General features: G+C 39.7%; 1 protein-coding gene across 1 annotated transcript in view; it reads left to right on the top strand.

Moving 5' to 3' along the window:
• Positions 1-1,984: 1,984 nt before the first annotated feature.
• LGR5 (leucine rich repeat containing G protein-coupled receptor 5) overlaps positions 1,985-22,196 on the top strand; it is a 114,291-nt gene continuing 94,079 nt past the window's right edge. The window contains exon 1 of the mRNA XM_016148380.2: positions 1,985-2,480. Within this exon, the coding sequence (XP_016003866.2) occupies positions 2,269-2,480 (212 nt within the window). The 5' untranslated portion in view covers positions 1,985-2,268. The remainder of the gene's footprint in view (positions 2,481-22,196) is intronic.

Genomic DNA, 22,196 nt, shown 5'->3' with positions numbered 1-22,196 from the left:
AAAATAAATATGCAATCAGGAAAACTTTAGTACTAAACTATGTGGTATTTATAACATACCCTTCAGATATTCATCATCCTTGAGATTCCTGCTCAGAACCTGTCATCTCCTTTAGACTGCAAGCTCCATGAGGAGAGCTAACTTACCTCTCAAGGTCACTGCCACAGCATGCTTGCAGTTGTTCTACAAATGTTTGCTGCTCAATGAATAATGCAGACTATGATCATGGGAGGTTTCACAGAAAGAGTAAGTCTTGAGTTGCACTTACAGAATAAGTAATCTGGAGGTAATTATTTTAAAAAGGAAGGAAAATAGGTAATTGGTAGATGTTCTATAAGTGTGGAAGGGATGGCTGGGAGAAGCAAGAATAATATGAGTATAAGCAAAGAAATTCTAGTGGATGTGGTGTGCATAGGGGAGAGTGAAGGAACAGACCGGATTTAAGCACTGCACTGATATCCAGAAACTAGGGTGAACTCACAGTTTTCAGCAGCCACTGTCAAATCTTCCAAAATCTCTGGCCAGACACTTCCTTTATTTGCAAAATGAGGAGGATGAGGTCTATATATCTTATGCACTCTCTCCCTCCATCTAATCCACAGAATCACAAACTTGCCAATTATGGTATTTACCCAAGAAAAGATCGTATTTGGAATACTAATTTAGATTCAGGACTCTATATTTTTATAATTTACACAGGTGATCAGCAAGGTTTGAGGATCACTTCTTAAATGAAGGAGGGTAGATATACCTCACATGAAAGGGGAAGAAAATCTTTCTAACTGTAAAATTCATAAGTTCATACTGGAAAGTCAGCAGGACAGGATAAGTGGAAGGAGATTAAGAGAGATCTTGACAGCGAAAAGGGTTCTCTGTCGTTCATGAACCAGAAAAGCATTGTGTCCCACCATAGTGAAAATTGTGCATATTTGTGAGTTGATGTCGCAGGCTTGGGTCATCACCTCTTTCAGTCACTCACTTAGGTCTGGAGACATTGACTGTTCCTCTCTGAGGCCTCTTCTCTCAGAAAGCCCTAAGTTCTTTTCCATCTTTCTCCAGAAGGTTCGCTATAGAACACTGAAGTGTGTTAAGAACACGCATTTTGCACTGGTCCTGATCGGCAATGGTTCTCAGGAGCCCAGGGCCTCTCACCTGGGTGGGACTGCGTTTACTTAGAGAATCTAGCCCTGGGACACAGGATGAAAAGCCCTCCCCATATCCCCCCGGAACAAAAACGAACAGCCATCTGTCTCTTTCCCGCATTGTTTTACTAGAGGTGATTTCTAGAGGACCCGAAAACACGTTAAAAAATAGACACTTCGACTTCTTACCCTGATAAGTTAGGAAGGCAACAATGGAGCGCTTGCTCACGAGATGCGTTTACGTAGCCATTAACCCAACACTTTGATTTTGGGGCAGAAGCGAGCCAGACAGTGAGGCGTGAGGTAAGGACGAAAACGACCACCCATCATCCGCATGGTGACGCCTGACTCCGTACTCTAATAACGTAACTATTTTTCTGGACTGCAGTTTAGTTTTTGTTTTTTTTTTTTTTGTTTTTTTTGTTTTTTTTTTTTTAAGCACTCCGTCTATTTTATCCAATATTTGAAGTGAGCTTGGGAGAAGCTTGTCGCATGCTTTGATCCCTGCGCGTCTGTCAGTGTCCCTCTGAAGCAGGTCTCTTTCGGCTCTCTGATCTGAGTCTCCAGGACGCGGGAGGGAGTGAGGGTGGGGGTCCCCTGCCCGTCACGCAGTGCTGAGCGCGGGAACGCGTCCCCCGGAGGCAAAGCCGGAGCACTGGGAACGCGCCTGCTCCTCGCGCCGCCAGCAGCCTCCCAGCCCCGGACTTGGGAAAGGAGGGAGGAGGCCGGCGGAGGGAAAGCGGGGCCGGGTGGGGGGTGCCTGGGAAGCGGGGCTGCGCTGACGTCACTGGGCGCGCAATTCGGGCTGGAGCGCTTTAAAAAACGAGCGTGCGAGCGGAGATGCTGCTCCACACAGAGCAGCCGCCCGAAGCAGCAACGCTCACCGCCCCTGCAGCGGCTGCAGCCCGGGCGGCTCCGGAGGTCCTCGTGGCGGCAGCGGGCACCTCCGGCCCCGCGGCCCTTCTCCCCCGCGCCCCCTCCGGGGGGCAGAAGCGCGGTGCCCGGCTCTGCAGAACCGCGCTGAGCTGCAGAAGCCCGCGGAGCCGCGTCCGGCTCGCCACCATCCGCAGCGACCCGGGCGCTGCCTTGCGACCGCGTCCCGCTCGCGGCCCCCTGCCCGGGCACCATGGACACCTCCTCGGTCGGCGTGCTCCTGTCCTTGCCTGTCCTACTGCAGCTGGCGGCGGGGGGCGGTTCGCCAAGGCCCGGCGCACTGCTTCGGGGGTGCCCCGCGCACTGTCAGTGCGAGCCCGACGGCAGGATGCTGCTCAGGGTGGACTGCTCGGACCTGGGGCTCTCGGAGCTGCCCTCCAACCTCAGCGTCTTCACCTCCTACCTGTAAGTGCGCCCCCACTCCACTCCGGAAGGGGGCTAAAGGGGAAGGGAGGCTAGTAGTCCAAGGCCAGGCTGGGGACTCCTCTGCTCCCACCTGCCCTGGAGGGGGCGGACAAGTTTGCAAAGGGCATCTTGGCCCGAAGTGTTTGGGCCCCAGGGAAAAATGCACGTGTCTTAGCGAGTAGTAGCACCGCACTTTGGAGATCCGCAGAGAAACGCTTCAAGTGCAATCCGGGGAAAGAGCTGGTGAGCCTCAGCTTCCCGGTCCGGCTCTAGGCAAGTCGCAAGGCGAATTCCTCCGAGTGTAGGCATTTGCCTGAAGTGTGGCCAATTGTGCTCCGAGCCTGGAACCCAAAGGCTGGCTGCCTGGTTGGTCCCTGCCCCCATCTCGCCTCCCCTCCGCGTCCTGTCGCGTTCCGCGAAGAGATGGGCTGTAAAAAGTTTCCCCAAAGAACTCCAACTTGCCCAGCTCCAAAGGAACTTACTCTGCATCCCTTACACGGTCACGTAATGTAACCTTTTTCTTTTCTTTCTTTCATCCCCCCGCCCTTTTTTTAATGAAGTGATTAAAATGTGGCAACCACAAACCCCGATTAGAGCTGCCAGAACGTTATCTTTACCTTTGGCTGCCCGAGCCGCCCTTTGAAGTGCCGGCCACCGCAGTGTAATCTTTAACCATCTCCTCCTCCCGGGAGGAAAAGGGAAGTGGGCTGTAAGCCGCGAGGCGAGTAAACAGTGGCGCCAACACCAAAGAGGAGACCCGAATCTTTCTGTCATCCCTTGGGGATCCTCACACTCCTTCTCCCCGCATCACAACCTCCAAAACCCTTATCGCGGACACGAGGCAGCGGCTCATTTCATAATTTTGTCTGGAAAATCCAAGCCCGGGGGGTAACAGGTGGTTGGGTGGATGAGGTGACTCAAGAAGGACCGAGGAGACAACTCTCCTTCCCTGTAAGGAGAATCTGGGGCTTAGTTCCTTCTGGCAGAGAGACCAGGGTCGAGGCCACTCAGGAAAGGGGGCACTGGTGACAAGGTGACACGTTTAGGTTTTAATTGGAAGCACTGCAGTGAGCCCACCCCAAGCCCACACAATCTCTGTTTCGGCTTCTCTGATGTACCTTGGCAGGAGCTAGTTGTTTGTGAACACGTTCTTTCTTCTGCTTAGTTGTTTTCTGGAGGGAAGAAACATGAAAAGGCTTGCACAACGCTTTCCACTAAATAGTGAGTGATTCTTTTTCTGGAGACAGACTGAGGAAGAAAAAAAAAATTTTTTTTTTTAACTTGCTTTAATATTGTGCAAATAGAGGGACCATCCTGCTAGGGGTTAGTAGATGACAGTCGTCTCTTCATCTGCCATAAAATGATTTTGACTGCTTTCTTTACCTAAAGGGATTATTTCTACTTCCTCCACCAGATTTCCCCTTAATTGCACTGGTTGCCTGTGGCAGTGATATTTTTACAATGATAGAAATCTGCTCTCCTAATTAATTCTCCAAGAATTCACCTTTCTTCCTCCTAAACAGCTATTTGTACTATGGAGTGAAATGCTCGTCCACAATCTCTGGTTTAACTGCTAAACTCAACGTGTCAAGAATCGCGTGTTCTCCAGCATAGTGAATGTCTGAGAGCAGTGTGGCAATTTCATAGCCTAGAACTACCTTCCCCATCTCCCTGAAGAAACTGACTATATACGAGAGAAATGTGCAAGCCCCCCACTTACCTATTAAAATCATACACTCATTTTAAAACATATATAAGAATACGGAAAAGAAATTTATTAGTAGTAGGATGCTTTTTTTTCTCACTTGAAAGAAGGAAAATTGTTAGGCTTCTGTTACTAAAATTTAGTATGAAATGCTGATTCAAATCATTTCTCACATATCTCAAATGCATTTAACTGCATCTTCTGTGTGCTTAGGAGATCTTACTGCCACTGTTCCCCATCTATGTTATAGATAACCCCTTGGAGTTAAAATGCCATTAGGAAATTAATTGTCATCTTTTTCTCATGCTATTTGATGACTGTACACTAGCCTAAAGAGACATTTTCTCAGTGCCCTATAAAATATTAACCTCGGCATGTCTGTGAAAAGTATCACAGTGAACGTTAAATACTTGCTTCTAGTGGTTAACATTTCAAGGAGTATAAGTGCAACCTGTAGAAATCAGTCCTGAAGTAAACAACCGAACTGATGTTCTTTGGAAGATGTGATTTCAGAATTTGGTCTTCTTATAGAGTACAAAATACCAGGGACCATGGGATGGACGCCTTTCCCTTATGGGTTGAGGGGTTGGGAGTTTTGGGGGTTTTTTGTTTGTTTGTTTGTTTTTACAACCACAGGAAGTCTGTGCAGACATTAAGGGTAGATGGTGCCCTCTTTTGGTTACACCTAAAATTATCTGTCCTTTTCTACCTTCACTTGTGTACTCATAACCTACAAGAATTTTTATTTACCCATATTCAAATAAATACGCATGTATCTTTCTGGTTTTCTTATTTTAAGAAATAACTTCCCTTTTCTCTTGAAAGGAAACACTAAATTACAATCCAACTCCACTGGGACCCAGTGGTAATTAAGCTTTGATGAGAAAGTTGCCGTGTGCAAAGACTAATGTGGGTAAAGGCCAGACAACTATCTTTTTTTGTTTGTAGTAGGTTATCACCATTTATTAGAGTCAAAATGTTATCTCTTAATCTTACTCCCTTCCTCACAAAAGAACAAGCATTTTATTTTCTTCAAACAGATTGATGATGGCAAGTTCCAGCTGTAGACATTTGGCAAATAGATTTGCCACAATCAGAGAGCCAGCTAGTCAGACTCTTAGGTAAAGAAAGTTTCCTCTCTTCATAGAAGGCTAGAGCTATTTATGTGCAGTTTTATAATCTTTCTTCCCCAGAAAAGCTAAATCCTAAGCCAGTCCAAACATTAATATTAACTCTCTTTGCTTACTGAACTACATTCCCCAGTAGCTCTGTAATTGGACCATGGAACATGGTAGGAACACTGGAAAAATCCCAATCTTAATCTTTGCTCTCTCCCTCTCTTCGTCCCTCCCTCTCTCCCTTTCTCTTTCTCTCTCCCTCCCTCTCTCCCTCTCACTCTCTCCCCCAGTAGTTATGGGCTGTGATTTTACAAAAGGAACTAATAAAGCTCACTCAGAATAAAATAAGGAAAACACCAACGTTGAAACATAAAAGCAGGCAATAATTGTTGACAATGTTTAATACTTCTCAATTTACCAGTAATCTGTCAGAAATAAAGTAGCTCTAGCATCTAATTTTATTATAAGTAAATTATTTTAATGCACCAAATGTGAACTTTTTTGCTAATAGAGTCTTGAAAGTAAGCTCCCCTGTGCTACCTTGATGTGACTTTCATACAGTTAATGTGACATTCATATAGAAAACTAAATTCTAAACTAAAATCAGCATCGTAATATAATAAACATACTTTCTTTTTGATCTAGACAGCCATTTTATTTTCAAATGAAAACGGAGAGTTTTTTCTTGCTATTGCTTAAGACATGGACATTTCATCCACAAGCAAATTTATATCATGTGAACCAAAAGAACTAGGAGAAACTTTTTTTTAATTTACTGTAGTTTGATTACTTTTCATTAAGTAACTTTGGAACAAAATTACTTTTACACAAAATTAGTAAACTTGATATTAATTAGAACTGATCAAAAATCTCAGTTAAAGTAAGTATGGTGTTGTACATGTGTTTTAAGCATTTAAAATGTAGTTTCAAAATTTAAAAACATTTTTTAAATCTTCTCTGAAATTGGTTTCATATATTTCTGCTTTCTTTCGAGCAAAGTATTTCAAATAAAGGAAAGTGTTTGTACTTTAGCAGTGGTTACAAAAGCCTTAACTGTTATAACAGTCTTAAATTCTAGATCAATTACAAAATTATACAGTTTGCCCTACAACCAATCTACTTTTAAAATTTGTTTAAAATGTAATAATGCCAATGACTTTTCTGCATTTTAATCAAGTTCTTTCTTTTTCTCCAAAACTCTCAGGGGTTTTTTTAGTAGTATTGTTGTTATGGGGGTAATTATTGAAACCAATTGACTAAATTAGTCTAAGTGATTTTTTTTTAAGGAGAGGTTCTGATTCAAGCAATTTTTTGGCATATATTTAGAGCAAATATTTTACTGAATATGTTCAACATACTCATGGCAGAGTTTGTGTGACAAGAATGAATTTTCACATACAATAAACATGATCTTCAATCAGATCTTCAATCTTTTTCCTCCTTACGTGTTTTCTTCAAAGTAAAGGAGTTCTGATAAGAAAGAAAAGGTAGCAATCACAAATGAGTTAGAAGATTGGAATCACAAAATAACCTTTTAAGTTAAATAAAATTATTTTTTGATAATGGAACCATTCCCTCTTGGATGTACTTAAAAAGTTTCGAATCACAAAACTGATCTATCTATGATTTCTCACATTTTTTTATGTGAACCATTTGATTGTTTTGAATTTCCAAAACATGTAACTGTCAAAGGCATAGGAATGTTATCTAAGTAAGCAATAAATTCAATAAAGCTATCATTTAAAATTAAAGACGTTGCAGAACATTTATAGTTTTCTAACTGAGACCTAATATCTACCTATCTTGGTAAAACATTTTTATATTTCTTCCATTAAATTCATGCATTTAAGTCATTTTGGCTATAAACTTAACTATGTTTCCAATTAATCCAAATCATATGCCATAAGATAGAAATGAAAACCAGTAGTGAATTCTGCATTGAATAGTTTTGTGAAGTAACGTTTTTGGTTTGGTTCAGCTATTTATATAAATTTGGAGTAATGCTAAATAGTACATTTCTTTGTAAACACCCCCACAAGTCGATATTTCTGGTAAATTGACTTCTTCATGAGAGACAAATTCCTTCCTTAGCGATTCAACCTCTTCACTCCTGTTGCAATGTTTTCCCCTATAGAGTCTCATTTTGTAGTAGAGAGATGAATCCGACTGACTTTAGAGCACACTGATATATTACATACCAAAGAAATCAACCTGATATTCTAGTACTGTTGCTATTCTAACTATATCTTAGTAAAATTTTATTTGTTAGACCTACTCTTGAATTCAAACCTACTACAACTTTTTTATTCCCTGATCTGTCAGCTTCAACCCACATTTTCATTCAATCACTATAGATCTCAACTACATGTTAAATATCACCAGTGGAACTTATCTATGGGGAAAGGAGACATTTCACAGGCTATAGGGTGGAATTTTTTAATTAAAATTTTCATAATTCAAAATTGTTTTTGTTCTGCATAGGTTACATGGTAAGAAACAGGCCCTTTCTTAAAATCCCTGGCATTTTCTCTCACCTCTTCCAGTTAATTTTTTGTTATGTTGATTGAACCCTATGGATATGCCTTATTTGAAAGTGGTAGAAGACCATTTGCCATTTAATTTCAAGAAATGGAATTATGTTATTTAGTGGCAATGCTAACATCCTGTTGACAAGATGTTAGCATTAGTAGGGGAACTGTTTAAAAGATGTTTTGTGAGCAGGAGTCCTTTCTCATACCCTCATCTATTACCCCTATTCTCAGTGCTTAAGTCTGGGCTTAGAGAAGCTAAAATTTACTTTGAGAGTATGCAAAGAAACCAACCCATGTCCATGAAATCATCTTCCTTAAAGTCAGATGGAATAACACTCCAAGATGTCATGATATCTCTTCCTTCATGGTTTATCTTCCTCACTAGCTCTTCCAGTGTAGGAAATTTCCACTTTATATCCCAGTGCCCACGCCAGTGCCTGACACTTAAAGAATGTTTAGTAAATATTTGTAATGAGGAATTGAATAGAACTGGCTGAACCAGCTGCTGAAATCCCAGTGACTAAAAGAGGTCAGAGAAAGATAGATTGAAAACTATTTATCTGAAAGTAACAGAACAACACAGGGCTACTGGTATCCTGCAATTATGGCCCGGTCCCATTTGAAATACAATTAAAATGTGTTCAGCTTAAATGATGCAATGAGTTGTTTATTTTAATAAATACAGCAGAATTTGCATATGTAAATTACTTTATTATTTTAATAACAACAACAGCTAACATATTGTACTTCTTGAACGCCAGGCATTAATTATGCTAAGTACGTCACTCAATCACATGTCCCACAATAACCTGTGACACAGGTACTATTATCTTTCCTAACTTGTGGGCCCATGAACTTATTCCAATGATGTATCCATTGCTCAAAATATTTTCAGGCCTCTTTGAAGTTATCTTCAGGGCCAGAAATTGACCAGAAATACAAGAAAACCAATACACCCTTCTGCAGTATAGTTATGCCTCAACGTAATTGTAATTGGTGCTAAAATATTTCAAGACATTTTTATTTTCAGGAACACAATTTATAAAGCTCTAATACCAGAAATATTTCCTCAGGGAATCCTGGGAAATCAAGTTTTTAATTTTCAATAAAATGAAAAATATATAGCTTAGGGCCAAGATTCTAAGTTTAATAATACCTTTTGTATATCTATTTTCTTAATGCTACAGAAACATTTTTTTTAATCTCTATATCAAAGATAAATTGTGGTAGCTGCCCTGAGTATTATAAAGAGCAATCAATTAACTGATAACTTCCAAGTCAAGAATAAAACTACTTTTATTCTATGACCAGATCTATGTGTCAAGTAAAGTAGATGCATTCTTTGGAATTATTTCTCAATTCAGAGAGACATGAACTTTCTTAACAGACCAATGTTATTTGAGTTTTTATTCACTTTTATAACTGACAAGATGAAATGATGTCATAAAGGTATTCATACTGTAATTTATTTGATTCAGAATGGAGAATTACTTGAAAATTTTATACATACACACACAGAAACACACACATAATGCATAGTTTAACATTTATGGCAGTGATACAGATTTCCTTGTAAATTAGAAATCTAGATAAGTCAGAGAAGAAACTTTTTCGAACTATTCATTTAATTTCTTTAGTCTTTCAATTCATTTGCTCTGTAAACCTAACATGATAATTATTTATTATATGAGAAAGTTACCATTTAATTATAAATAATATTCAGTGTAAAGAGCCCCTCATCAATTTAGAACTGATGTTTAGAAAATTTAGGAGACATTGAAATATCATCGCTAAAATTTCTTAAAACAGTACTCTCGACTTTGTTTTCTATTAACATTAATAATTCAAAATTGTTCAGCAACCCCTAATTTTCAAGTGTCTCATTTTTTAATATATGCACATTATTTTCATATTCATTTTATCCTTCTTGCTTTCAGAAGGAGTTTTGTTTCATCTTCTAATAAGGACTGTGGTGGTCAAGGAGGAAGAAAGCGATCTCATGCATGTACTAATACACACACCAACACCCCAGTAAGAAACAATTTTCTTTGTGCCATTTGCTCAGTGGAAATGATACATAACATTGACATGGCTTGACAGTGGAGAGCCGACCCTTTTGAGGGGAGAGATTGAGCTGGCCGTGTGAAGGCACCTTCAGTTTGGTTCAGAAGCTGAAATGCAGAAGACAATTGTCCTGGCAAAGGGAGCCCAACTCCAGCTGAGAACGTGTGCACTGAGCTGACCTTCCTAGTCAGCCTGCCAGCTGAGATTAAGCTTCCCTCAAGTGGTCCCTTGTTAGCACAGCCTTTTCCCCAGTGTTGCTCATCTTTCACAACTGGAAGCCAAGTGTTTCAAACTGTTACTCAATTTTGCAGCCAAATTCCTTTATTTCCTCCTTCCACCTCCTTCTCTCTTTCTGTCTCTCTGTCTCTCTATCTCTCTCTCTCTGTCTCTCTCTCTCTCACACACACACACACACATACACACACACACACACACACACACACACACACACACACAAACTGTGATGGCTGACCTTACGTGCATACCTTCCTTCCCAAAGTCCACACTAAGACCCTAAGAATTTTTATGTTTTACTGAAAAACTAGTAAATATTTTTGTGCTTCTTTTTTTTCTTGAAACCTTGATTAAGTAGAACAAGGACCTCTACAAAAGATGTCTATTTGCAAAAATAACCTTCCTTTGATCAAAAAAGCCACAAAAGTGTAGTTCTCAGGAAAGTGGAAAACCACACATGATCTCAAGTGGAAAAAATATAAAGAATTTGCTGAATTTTTAACCTAGTACATAACAAAGATATTATTTTAATCTTGTTTGGTTAATGTGGGCTGTGTTAGAACTTTCATTGTGTTGTGTTTGGTTTTACCCAGTGTTATTTTAATGAGTTTATAGATTCAACACACAAAACACTACATGGCACTTGAAGTTTTTAGGTTATAAATTTTCTTGTGAAGCACTTACTTGAAGGAACTCTGTTACATAATCAATTGGTCTGTAAATCTGTCAGCACGAAAATAAGCTTTCACTTTTTGTATGCATGTACAGTGAGAATTACTTCTTTATAAAAACCAAATAAAAATTTCCATGGAAGGAATTACATTCTTTAACCATCTATTTTAGGTATAGATTGAGACTTCTACAATAAACATTGATTTCACAATGTATTTTGAATGAATCTACAGAATGAGTTTGGAGTCTTCTAGAAAAGGCTGAATAAGAAATCTTCCTCTTTATTTTCTCTTCATTCTTCCTGTTCTGATGGGACAGACAGACGTACCTGCATAGAGTAGATCTACTTTATTATTGTTTTACTGTCCACTGCCCAATAGAGTAAAACCTAGAGGAAGAAATGGCAAGAGAGGTGATAAGGCAGAAGGAATCCGCTACAGCAGGAACAATGCAGGCAGCATGGAGAGACTGTGAGACTTCCGATAGACACCCGGACCCCAGATGGTTCACTTCTCTTGTGTCTCTCTTTATCCTTCTTCATCTCTCCCTTCTGGATAGAATCAGAGGAGAACTGGAAGCATGCATTTTCCTTATCTCAGACACTTTCTCCTTGGCCTGCAAAGGACAAGGCGAAGGGAAGTTTAGAAAGAAGAGTCTTTAGGATTAAAGTATCAACTCTAAGTGCACTGAAATTGGGGTTTTTTATTTTAACTTGGGGAAGCCACATTACTATCCTTGCGGTGGGAAGCCTTACCTCACCACAGCCCCCACTTCCCCAGCAGCTGTTGTTCTCTGGGGCTCAGTGCAACAGAGTAGAGAAGGAAGTTCAAGATCTTTTTTCATTGAGTCTTCAAGCTCGGGTAGCAAAAGGAAATCCCAGTTAAACCAGATTCTCCCAGGGTGTAAGCTTATCTCATTTGAAGATCTCAAAAGTTTTAGCAACATGATTAGCTGAAAGCAAGTATCCACCTTCCACCTTACAGCTGCCAGCCTTCCAGCATAAGGTCTACTTCCCCAGGCTCTTATAATTGTAAAAAGTGTCGGGTGGATGTGGTCCAGTCCCAAATAACTATTACATGGTAATTTGAAGCTCCCTTCGCCTTAGCTGTAGAAACTCCTCACAACATAGTTAATTATATATTGGGATGGAAAGACTAATTTTGGTAGATTTATGTTAATTATAGTAAAATCAATTCAGAGCTTGAGCTAATAGACAACTACATTTAGAGTAAGTTTTACTATAAAGAACTCAAAGGATAATCTTTTATCCACAAATTACCAGAATGACTAAGCTGTATACCTAAGGTCACATTACACAATGTAAGACGGAAATTTAATCATGATTGCTAGAGAATTGCCCTAATTGCCCAAATAAACAGAATTAAAATCACTTAGATGCGTTGCAAAGGTTTTTGATAAGTCAAAGCTATGTCTACACATGGGATTTATAGTGGAAAGGATCTTGGAAGTCACCCAATCCAACACCTTCACAGGTGATGGAAATCATGCTCATAAGAGGTAAATGGCATTCCCAAAATCACATAGCTGGCAAAAATGGAATTGGAACCCAGGTGTCCCAAAAACTCCTGTCGAGTGCTCCTTCCTGTCAACTTTTTACTCCAATGTCAGATATGTAAATGAATTCCAAAACTCCCAGTTACTTTTCTAGATGTTTCTAAGTATCTTGTTTCCTTTGTATATATATTCATATCTAAGTATGTGCCTGAATTTTAACCTCATCATCTTTTTTGACCCATCATAGATACAGATAAAGTATATTCCGAATCGCCTAAAAAGCTGTAGGATAGAAAGGAACAATCGAATTAAGTTTGAAGAATAAATAATTTCCCAAGTTTTTGTTCATTGTAGTTAAACACACCATATCGTAATTTAGATTTTTTTTGTGACCTTAATTTGGCAAGCTTCAGGTCACATTAATGTCTGTTGTATCTGTTCCCTTACTCCTCTAGCACTGAAATTGTATTAGTTCAGGCTCTCACCTTTCACCTGGATAACAGTGGCAGTCTTCTGCCTCAGTCTGCATGACCCCCAAGACACACACACTCCCTACCACCCCACTAGTCTGTTCAAAATACAACTCTGGTCATATCTCTCTTCAATCCTTCAATAGTTTCCTGTGGCTTTCATGATACAGTTTAACTCCTCAGTTTAACCCACAAAGCCAACGTCTCTTGCCTCATCTCTTACCTACATACCCTGTGGCCAGTTCCTCCTTCCTAGTACCCCACGTTTTCTTCTCTCAAACTACATCAAACTATCCCCTATAATTTCCATGTTTCATACCTCAAGGTATTCACATGTGTTGGTCTCTGCTTGAAATGCCTTTCTTCTTTTTCATCTTGCTAACCTTGGTGAGTTTTCCTATACTCAGTTCAAACATCACCTCCTCTGGAGAGCTTTCTGTGACCCACTATTTTAGAAACCTGTCTTTGATGGTCTTACATGATGTTGAACTTCCCTGTCAAAGCACTCACCATGCTGGGTCACCAAACTTGATCTACTCCTCTGTTTTTACTACTTGTCTATATATCCCTTGAATTGTAGATTTTCTTGGACCAAAGAAGAAAGGAGTCCCCTTGGGTTTTGGGTCATAACACAGAATCTCTGTGTATTAATCATGTTTTTCATTTTTTTGTACTTTATAATGCTTTTGCTATCTTGGGGTCTTGCTGACCTAGGAGAGAATGCCCCTCCCGGAGCCAGCTAATTTTTAGAGACAGCAACAACTCCTCTGGAACCATGCCTTTCTCGAGCAAACCAACCAACCAAAGTCCACACCTCCAACCACCTTTTTTATCAGCCTATGGCAGGGCTCTTACACTCTATGTAAATATTCTCTGTCCTAATCCCGTTAGAGCCAGGTAACAGACAACTCAGGACAACCCCTTCACTCTACAGACTGCAGAAATTATTCTAACTAACCAATTCCAAGCCTGCTTACCCTGTCCATTTCTTCCCATGGAGACCACAGTAAAGGCCCATGCTTTCCTCCCCGTTTTCTGTCTCCCGATTGACCCAGATGCTTCCCCATATTGACATGACATGCCTCTTATACTCTTGAGAACTGTAACTATCTTTTCAATAGCAATTGCCTCCTGATTTATTTGCCATACCATACCTGAATAATTTTAAAACCAACATTTTAAATAAAGTACTCTGTGCCTATGCATACCTGAGCTTGGGCAATTTGAGAAGAGGATATGACCAGGGCACACTTGAAGGAGAATGAGAACCATTTTCTTTCTTTAAGAGGCACTTTTCTGATTCCTTAAACTCTACATAAGATTCTCACTCTGTCCACACCTAACATGTAAGGTGCCAATTTTTTGGCCACCAAATGTGTAACAGAGAAGATGAGCTGATATAATCTCTGTTATAATCTTATAATATGGTGATAAAGAGGTTCTTCCCTCTAAACTTGGCAGACTGTATTGTTTGTAAATTCCCATGACAGAAAGAAAAAAAATTCAAGCAGTGCTTTTAACACTTCTACCCCCCAGTTTCTCCTTTGACCTTCATAATAAATAGTAAAATAGTTATTACCATCCCGACTTTGGGAATGAGAACATTTCTTGACAAAGATCACAGCCTTATCTTGAGTGACCTTGGCAGATATTCTGGTGCCCCCTTTTTTCTCACCTGTAAAATGGCAATAATAATGACATGTAGCTCACTGGTTGTTGTGAAAGTTGGTAAGATAATGCAGGTAAAGCACTTTATACAAGACCTCACATGTGGAGCTTGTGTTAAACGTTAGGCACTATTGTTTGTTGGTCCTGACGTTCAGTTACTTTTACACTAAACCCATACTTTTCAAATAAACAGCGTTGCCTCTTATCGTTAGTCCCCAAAATATCTATTTAATTGCCCTGAAATTTTACAAGTGTAAAAACATAATTTTCATTAAACAAGATTTCTTTTAACATTAAAAACAGGTAGAGGACAGCAGAGAGGTGCCTACCGGGTAAAATATAGGGGAAGCAAAAAGAGGTAGCCCCAAATGAGTAGGGTATCACCCAACATCTGTCTAAGTAAAAATACTCTCTCATCTCTGCTTCTTAGTATCAAATAGATAAAATATTCTATATCTTAAATGAAGTTTTATATTTTCATCTGTGTGCAGAGCATTGTGTAGATACTACACAAATCTCCAGGGTGGCTGACTCCTGAGTGAACGCTTTGTCACAGATTGTGGGCCAGTGGCCCAGCGTTAGGGGTCCACTCTTTAAACACAATTTAATGAATGGCCCACAATTTGTGGTCCTGGGCTTGAACTGTTTTTATCCTCTCATTTTTTTATCTCATCCATCCCCATGGTTTTTCCTGAGTATGAAAGGAAAATTCAGGTTGCTAATTTTTGGGCCCCTTGAAGCTCCGGTCTCAGCAGCTGACTTGCTACAGCAGCAAGCAAGATTGTTTAGGGGGACTGAGAGGAGACAGGGAATCTAACCTTTCCTCAGAGCCAAAGATGCACTCAAGAAAAAACAAGTTTTCAGCGTGCACGCGTATACACACACACACATACACACACACACACGATGTGTTTGCTTATTTTCTTATATTAACAACTGAAAAAATAATTCTCCCAGAGGGGAAAAACATTTAAAGAATAAGCTTATGTTTATCAAAAATACATTCAAAAGAGTTGAATTTTCACGAAGGATTTCTTTGTAGCTTTCTTTGATAAAGAAGCAGTTGGTTCAATGCAATTATAGGAAGAATCTTGCCAGTCACTGATGACAACAAGGCTAAACTTATTTCCTGGGGGATGATCGGTACCAGTAACTTAAACCTGTGAGGGTGCTGGGATTCAAAGTTACATAGGAGGTCAAAGTACTGCTTGGTCTTGTATTTGAGCAGGAGCCTCTGGAATTAGGCCCAGTGATCCCCAGCAGAGAGGAGAGATGGATGGACGGTTCTGAGATCATACAGTCTTTTAACCCTGCTGGATGAGCCCTGTGTCACCATTGCCACAGATTCTTTACACCCCTCTATAGCAGAGGCCATCTGCATCACCCATCACCAATGGAATCGAGAAAGCAGGTCTGAAAAGAACAAGGGAATGCTCCCCTGGAGCAACACTTTTATGTCTTACTAGATGTGAAAAGATGATCCTGGAATTCTCAAGTGCCTACTGAATTTCTAAAGTAGGAAGCTAATTTATTTTACAGCCCTAAAGCCAAAACTGAAGGAACTGTCAGGCAGACATTTATTATGTGTTATCCAGCAGCACAGATTGGAGAAGTGGGATCTGTCAGCCCGGCTTTATTAAGCAGTTTAAACAATCACTATACCAAGAAGGATCAGGAGGCAGCAAAAGCTGAACAATTTCAAATGAAGGGTCAGAAAGGTCTCTTCTCAGGCAAAGTGAATTCTCCAGGTGGAGAGGGGGTAACGGGAAAGCAACAATGCAGAAGAGACTACGGCAAATAAGAAAAGAATTAGAAAGTGTCAAGAGAGATTCACAGATGAGGTGAACTGCAGGATAGAGAGAAGGAAGAGTGAGGCAAGAGGACAAGCCCTTGGCTACTTCTCTGCTGTCGATTTGGCTCATCCAGTAGGTAGAATTCACATCTTCAGGGAGTCTACACACACACACACACACACACACACACACACACGCATGCACACGCATGCACACACATGCACGCACGCTACTTACTCTACCCATGGGATGTTAAGGCAACTGACACTCCTAGGAACTGGGAAATAATGAACACCAGGGTGCAAGAAAACAAACAAACAAACAAAAATCACACATTCAGAGGAGAGGTGCTTCTTTATCCATGATTCTCAAACTCATCTGCACATTAACACCAACTGAGACCTAATGTTAACCATCTCAAGGCCTGATCACACACCGAACCAACTAAATCATAATCTGGCGGAATAAGGTAGGCATCCAAATAATTTTTCACTTTCTAAGGAAATTCAATGTGCAAGTAAGTTTTGAGGACTACTGAGCTAGATCTAGCTACTCCACTAATCCACCGTAGAATCTCTGGCTAGATGCATAACCTCCCTGCCTCAATTTTCACATCTGTAAAATAAAAGGTAAACACATGCTCAGAGGTCTCTTCTAATTCATTCGTTCTACGAATCTATCAGCTTGACATTTGTGAGTACTTTAACAGGGCAGGTGTAGCAGGATTATAGAAAAGGAGGTTTCTACACACCCACAGCATTTTGTGCAGCAAATCTGGGAGCATTGTTTACTCTCCTGCAGTGAGCATTACTTAAAATGACTTTATTTGTTTTACAGTTTAGAGGGCCTCTGTAGGTAGCCTCAGGAGCCCATTCATTTCATTAACATTAAATCAACAAGCAGAACTTCTCTCTGCCTCTTTCGACCAGGATTAATGGATTTTGGCATGATTTGTGCATCTAGCAGCAAAAAGTCGTGCTGAGAAAGTTAGCAGGCTTGACTAATTCCCAGCAGTGGTAACTTCATAAACTTACTTTAAGCTTTTAACTTTGACTGAAGATTAAAGGTAATAACTTCATGCTGTTACAATTGAATGCATCGTACTCAAGATGTATAAAAAAAACTTTATAAAAACGACAATTTGATAAATTAACATTATACATGTTCGTGTATGTATATATATGTGATTTTACACTTATGAAAATACTCAGTTCCATGTATACATAAAAAAGGGATCCTCTAAAACACTGAAAGACATATGTAATAGTCATTACACTAAATAGAGTATTGACAGATGCCTATGTAAAGTGTAAGCATGAGAATCTGTGGTACATATGCTAATAGAAGGCCCAATTTTGTGTGAAACTGGAACGTGATGGACCGTTGGATAGGAATAATTTTCTGGGAAGGAAAATGATTCTGCTCTATGAGACCAGTTATCACCTATAAAGAATTCTACATATGACTATGCTTGTACTTTTTTCTTCCAGACAGTCTTAAATTAAATTCAAAATTCAGCGAAGTCTGCATGAAGAAGAGAGAGAAAAGGAAAAAATACAATATTTCCAGCCCATCTGACAAGACTACATAAAAAGCTTTTGATCAAAGGGTCTTAAGTACACTTTACTGGTGTGACAAACAACATTTTTATCCCTTTATTAGATTTATTTTTCTTCTGAAAACTGCAGTGACCAGGGTATGGTTTGTGAAAGAAAGCTGGCAGGGTTGTGTTCTTTGATTCCTAATTAACACCTTCAGTCTCAAAAGAGAACCAACAGAAATACCATAAAATGTTGCAGCTGCGTTGTGATTCCGCTTGGTTGGTTTGTTAAAAGTCGGCTGGGCACTGGCAGCTGCAATAAAGGGAACGCTCAATGGGTGTTTTGTATTGTGCCCACTGAAGTGAAAGAAGGCAACCATTTTATTTTTCAAATGGGCAGCTGCAGAGGGAGGTTTAAATGGAGCTAAATACAAGATTTACTGTTAATTTATAGTAAATATATGAAGAAAATAAAACTTAACTCTTAAGGTTTTACAGTCACGTAACAGAAATTTTAGCGAGAAATTATTAGGGACAATAATTTTAGAGCTCTTCAAGCAGCTGAAATGGGGAATTTGGCAATAAGGAATCGCATTCATTATTAAAATCAAAATAGCCTTTTTGAAAAACCTGAGTAAGCCAACGCTTTAGAAATGGACATTTCCACTTTGAAAAGTAAAGGTATATCTTTCCTGTCTTTGGTAATGGGACTCCCTCATCCCACTTTATTGAAACCCTAAAATTTGTTCAGATGGGAATTGAGTAAGATTCCATACACTCCTACCTCGCTTTTTTTTTTTAAGAGCATGGAGTTGAATTTTGCCTTGGGTAGGGGAATAAAGGAGGCATTTAACTCTGGTCAGATAAATCTCACTCACATTCAAAAATGCAATTAAGGAAATATGTAAATCTAGATGTTTCATCAAATGCTAGCTAAGGGGTTACTAGTTCTTTTCGAACACAATGACTGAACTAAAGAACTTTAGTGTCTGTGTAAGAACCATTGTCCAAGCCACAGTCCCTGTTGGAAACAGAGAGTCTGGCCTGGCCGTGGGAAATACCTACATATTTGACACAGGCCCTATTTCTGAGAGAAAGGGGACGGAGGAGAAAGTATGGCGATTTTACTGTTGCATTCTAATCAGCCATGATCTGCCTAATTTGCTTTGATCAGAAGATAAACTAATTTTTCTATGGGCTGGATAAAAGTAATTAGCAAGCCAAAGCTTTCATGTTATTTCAAAAGAGTTAAAGTAAAGAGGATCAGAAATCGTAATGGTGAGAGTTAAATACATCTTTTCGGCTCATCTGAGAGCATTGTTAGTTCAAAATAGGATACTGACACAGACGAGGAACTCTGGTTAAAGATAGTTTCATGGGCTGCACAATCATTGTCAGTCCTAAGGTCCGCAATGCCATGTACCTAAACAAAATTACCAGAGGGTGATTTATAATCGGTGTCTGTCACATAGACCTGTTTTTTTATGGGGACACCTTTACTTTCATGTGAAAAGGTACGATTACTGCCCAGTTCTAGAACACTTGGTTTTTCCAGAAGCACGTCAGTTATTATATTTAAGTAGTTGGAGTAGTCGGATGTGTTTACTGGAACCCTCAGTGTTTACTGGAACCCTCAGCCACTGCTCCCCTGACTCACACAGACACAGCCGTCTTGGAATTCTACAACCCTGGATCTACTACAGTGGGATGTGAGATCAAACTGAAAAAACGAATCAGGAACCTGACTCCACAGATGCTTAGATTTGACAGCCTGGTTCACTGGCTTTTGTGCCAGTCACCAACTTCAATAACACCACGTCCTTCTCTCTTGCTTTTTTTCTAAACGGTCAAACACATGTAGTTATTAGATGAGAAGGAAAGATTGGGAATATAGGATTTTGTTTCTTCAAAAAAATCTACTATTTAGTGTTAACTTTTTTTCTTGTTGATATGACCTTTGCGTTACTTTCTTTTCCAAGCTGTTGTACTAGATATGGTATCTGTAACCTTCTGTAAACTTAATTGCTTTTTTGGCTACTAATCTCCTTTGCTAGGGTTCTTCGATACCAAAGTGTACATTTCATGTCAGACTCAATGTGCCTTATAAAACAAGTGGATCTTTTGAAAGGATCTCTCTGTGAGCTTGGAGCTCACTGAGTTTCAAGATTATATAGAAATTATTATTGTTAGAATAATTTCAAAGGAAACTAGAAAATAAGAGTTTAAGACCAGTATTCTACCTGAATTTTAAAATTATGTAAAATAATTTTATTTACCTTCCACATGTTTTTCTTCTCTTTTTGGAAAACTGCAGTCAACAAATATTTTAACTCTCGTCATTGTTTGAAAAGTTCTTGGTAATAGCAGTGTTTAAAAATGTAAATAAGCTGTTTTTACTTTGTTGCTAACTATCATAAGGTCTAGAAATGATGGCAGCTATTAGGAATAAGAAATCAGTCTATTGCTATAGAGGAGATCTTTAATAGTGTCAACATCATATTCCTGCATATTCATTCATTCATTTACACAATTAATGTTTATCGATGGCCTACTTTGTGCTAGATCCCGAAAGTGTAACAGTGTTCAGAAAGGACACAATCCCTGCCTTTGCAGACATTAAGCAAATGCCTTTTTTATGTTATTAAGATAATCAAAGGGCTCCAATTGAGAATGGGAGTGCGCTAAAAGAAAACCTGCCTGGTCTTGGCGATCAGAGAATACTTCCTTTAGGAAGTGACACTTAATCTGAAACTTGGGGGACAGCTGGAATTGGCCAGAAGGAGAAGGAAAGAGGATTCTAGATGGAATTTCCCACTTAAGTCTGAGCTCTGGTTGAATTCTCCCATATGCATTCTACGACTGTAACACACAGCATGATTCTGAGGACCCTTAAGTACCTGTTCTACAGGGGATCTTCACATGGTTACCCTCAGGGGGCAGGATCCTCCTTTGAGATCTGACCTGTCATTACTAGAAACCCTCTCCAAGATCTCTGTATGGCTTTGCAATTGTGTTCTGGTCTTATAAGTGTATCTTCTGCTTTACTAGCTTTTAGTTTTACTGGGCATACCAAATTCATTTTCGGTCCTTCTGAAACATAATTATGAACTATTTATTTGCACCTCTAGTAATAACCTAAAAAGAGGAGGTGGTAACTGTGTTAAATGGACCTGTATATTTTCCCTGGATTACACAGGGAGCTAAGATTTTCCCTCCTTCCTCTCGTTCACAGTAAACTCATCCAATTTCTGTTCAGAAGGGTGAGCTGGTCAGACCTAAGGGTGCGTATTTATTCATCCTTTCCATTATTCACCTAACATTTACTCAGCACTTACTGTGAGACAAGTTCTAGACTAAGCTCAAAAAACAAAGATGAATCAAGGAATAGCCACTGGTTTCTGATGTTCACAATTTAATTGAGGAAGAGAACAGCAAGTAAACCAAATTAAGAGCCTCATTCTAGGGTCAGACACTCTGTTGGAATCCTGTCACTGCAACTTATTACCTAGAGCAAATAATTTATCTCCTCTATGGCTTTAGTTTCCTCATCTGTAAAACAGAACATTCCTCACAAGGTTGTTCATGAGGATTATTATTTGCAGGGCACTTAGAATAGTGCCTGGCAGGTAAGGTTAGTTCCTATTAATAGATGTGGGCATAAAATTTTATGGAAGTATAGAGAATGTAACCATTCTCTTCAGGTGGAGTTGAAAGTACTTCTCAGAGAGGGTCATGTTTGCCCTGCTCTTAAGGGATGGGAAGGATTTCTCCACACGGTTGAAGCACATGCTTCAGAATGTAGGAACCACCCACCACATCAGCAGAGACAAGGGAATGTGAAAGGACGGGGAAGGAAATGTTCAGATTTGGTGAACATGGGGCAACAGTGACAAAATGAGAGAGCTATAAAGGAAGAGAATACAGAAAGCATCCAAATGGCCACAATAACTCATGAAAAAAGACTGAGTTTGGTGTGGAGAAACTTGCTAAAATGCAATTCGAATCATGACTGATGCCTGCCAAATCTCGGAGCTTTATTCAGATTTTCCTTCCAATGACTGGGCCCTCCACAATGGACCATGCCTCTGGGGCCCAGGGTTTTAATCTTGCCTGGCAATTGATTAACTTCATCACTCCAGGACACCATTTACCCTTTCTGATCTGTTTTGTAATCTGCTAAATTAAATATTTTAACCAATGTTCAATTTAGTGCAAATATCACCCTGGATTACTTTGTATAAGGCAAGGAATGCTATACTTTCAAGTTAATGCCCCCAGCAGTGTTTAATGCAGAGGCATTGCATGTCCGTAGACCAGTGAGAAAGTGGAAGTGGAATCAGACTAGGGGCTTCCTCCATAACCAGCTTCTTTTCTTAGGAGTCGTCCAGCTCTCATTCTTCCTCCTC

The sequence above is a fragment of the Rousettus aegyptiacus genome, unplaced genomic scaffold, assembly GCF_014176215.1.
Source record: "Rousettus aegyptiacus isolate mRouAeg1 unplaced genomic scaffold, mRouAeg1.p scaffold_m13_p_2, whole genome shotgun sequence".
NCBI lineage: Eukaryota > Metazoa > Chordata > Mammalia > Chiroptera > Pteropodidae > Rousettus > Rousettus aegyptiacus.
This window is presented reverse-complemented; position numbering and strand designations above follow the sequence as displayed.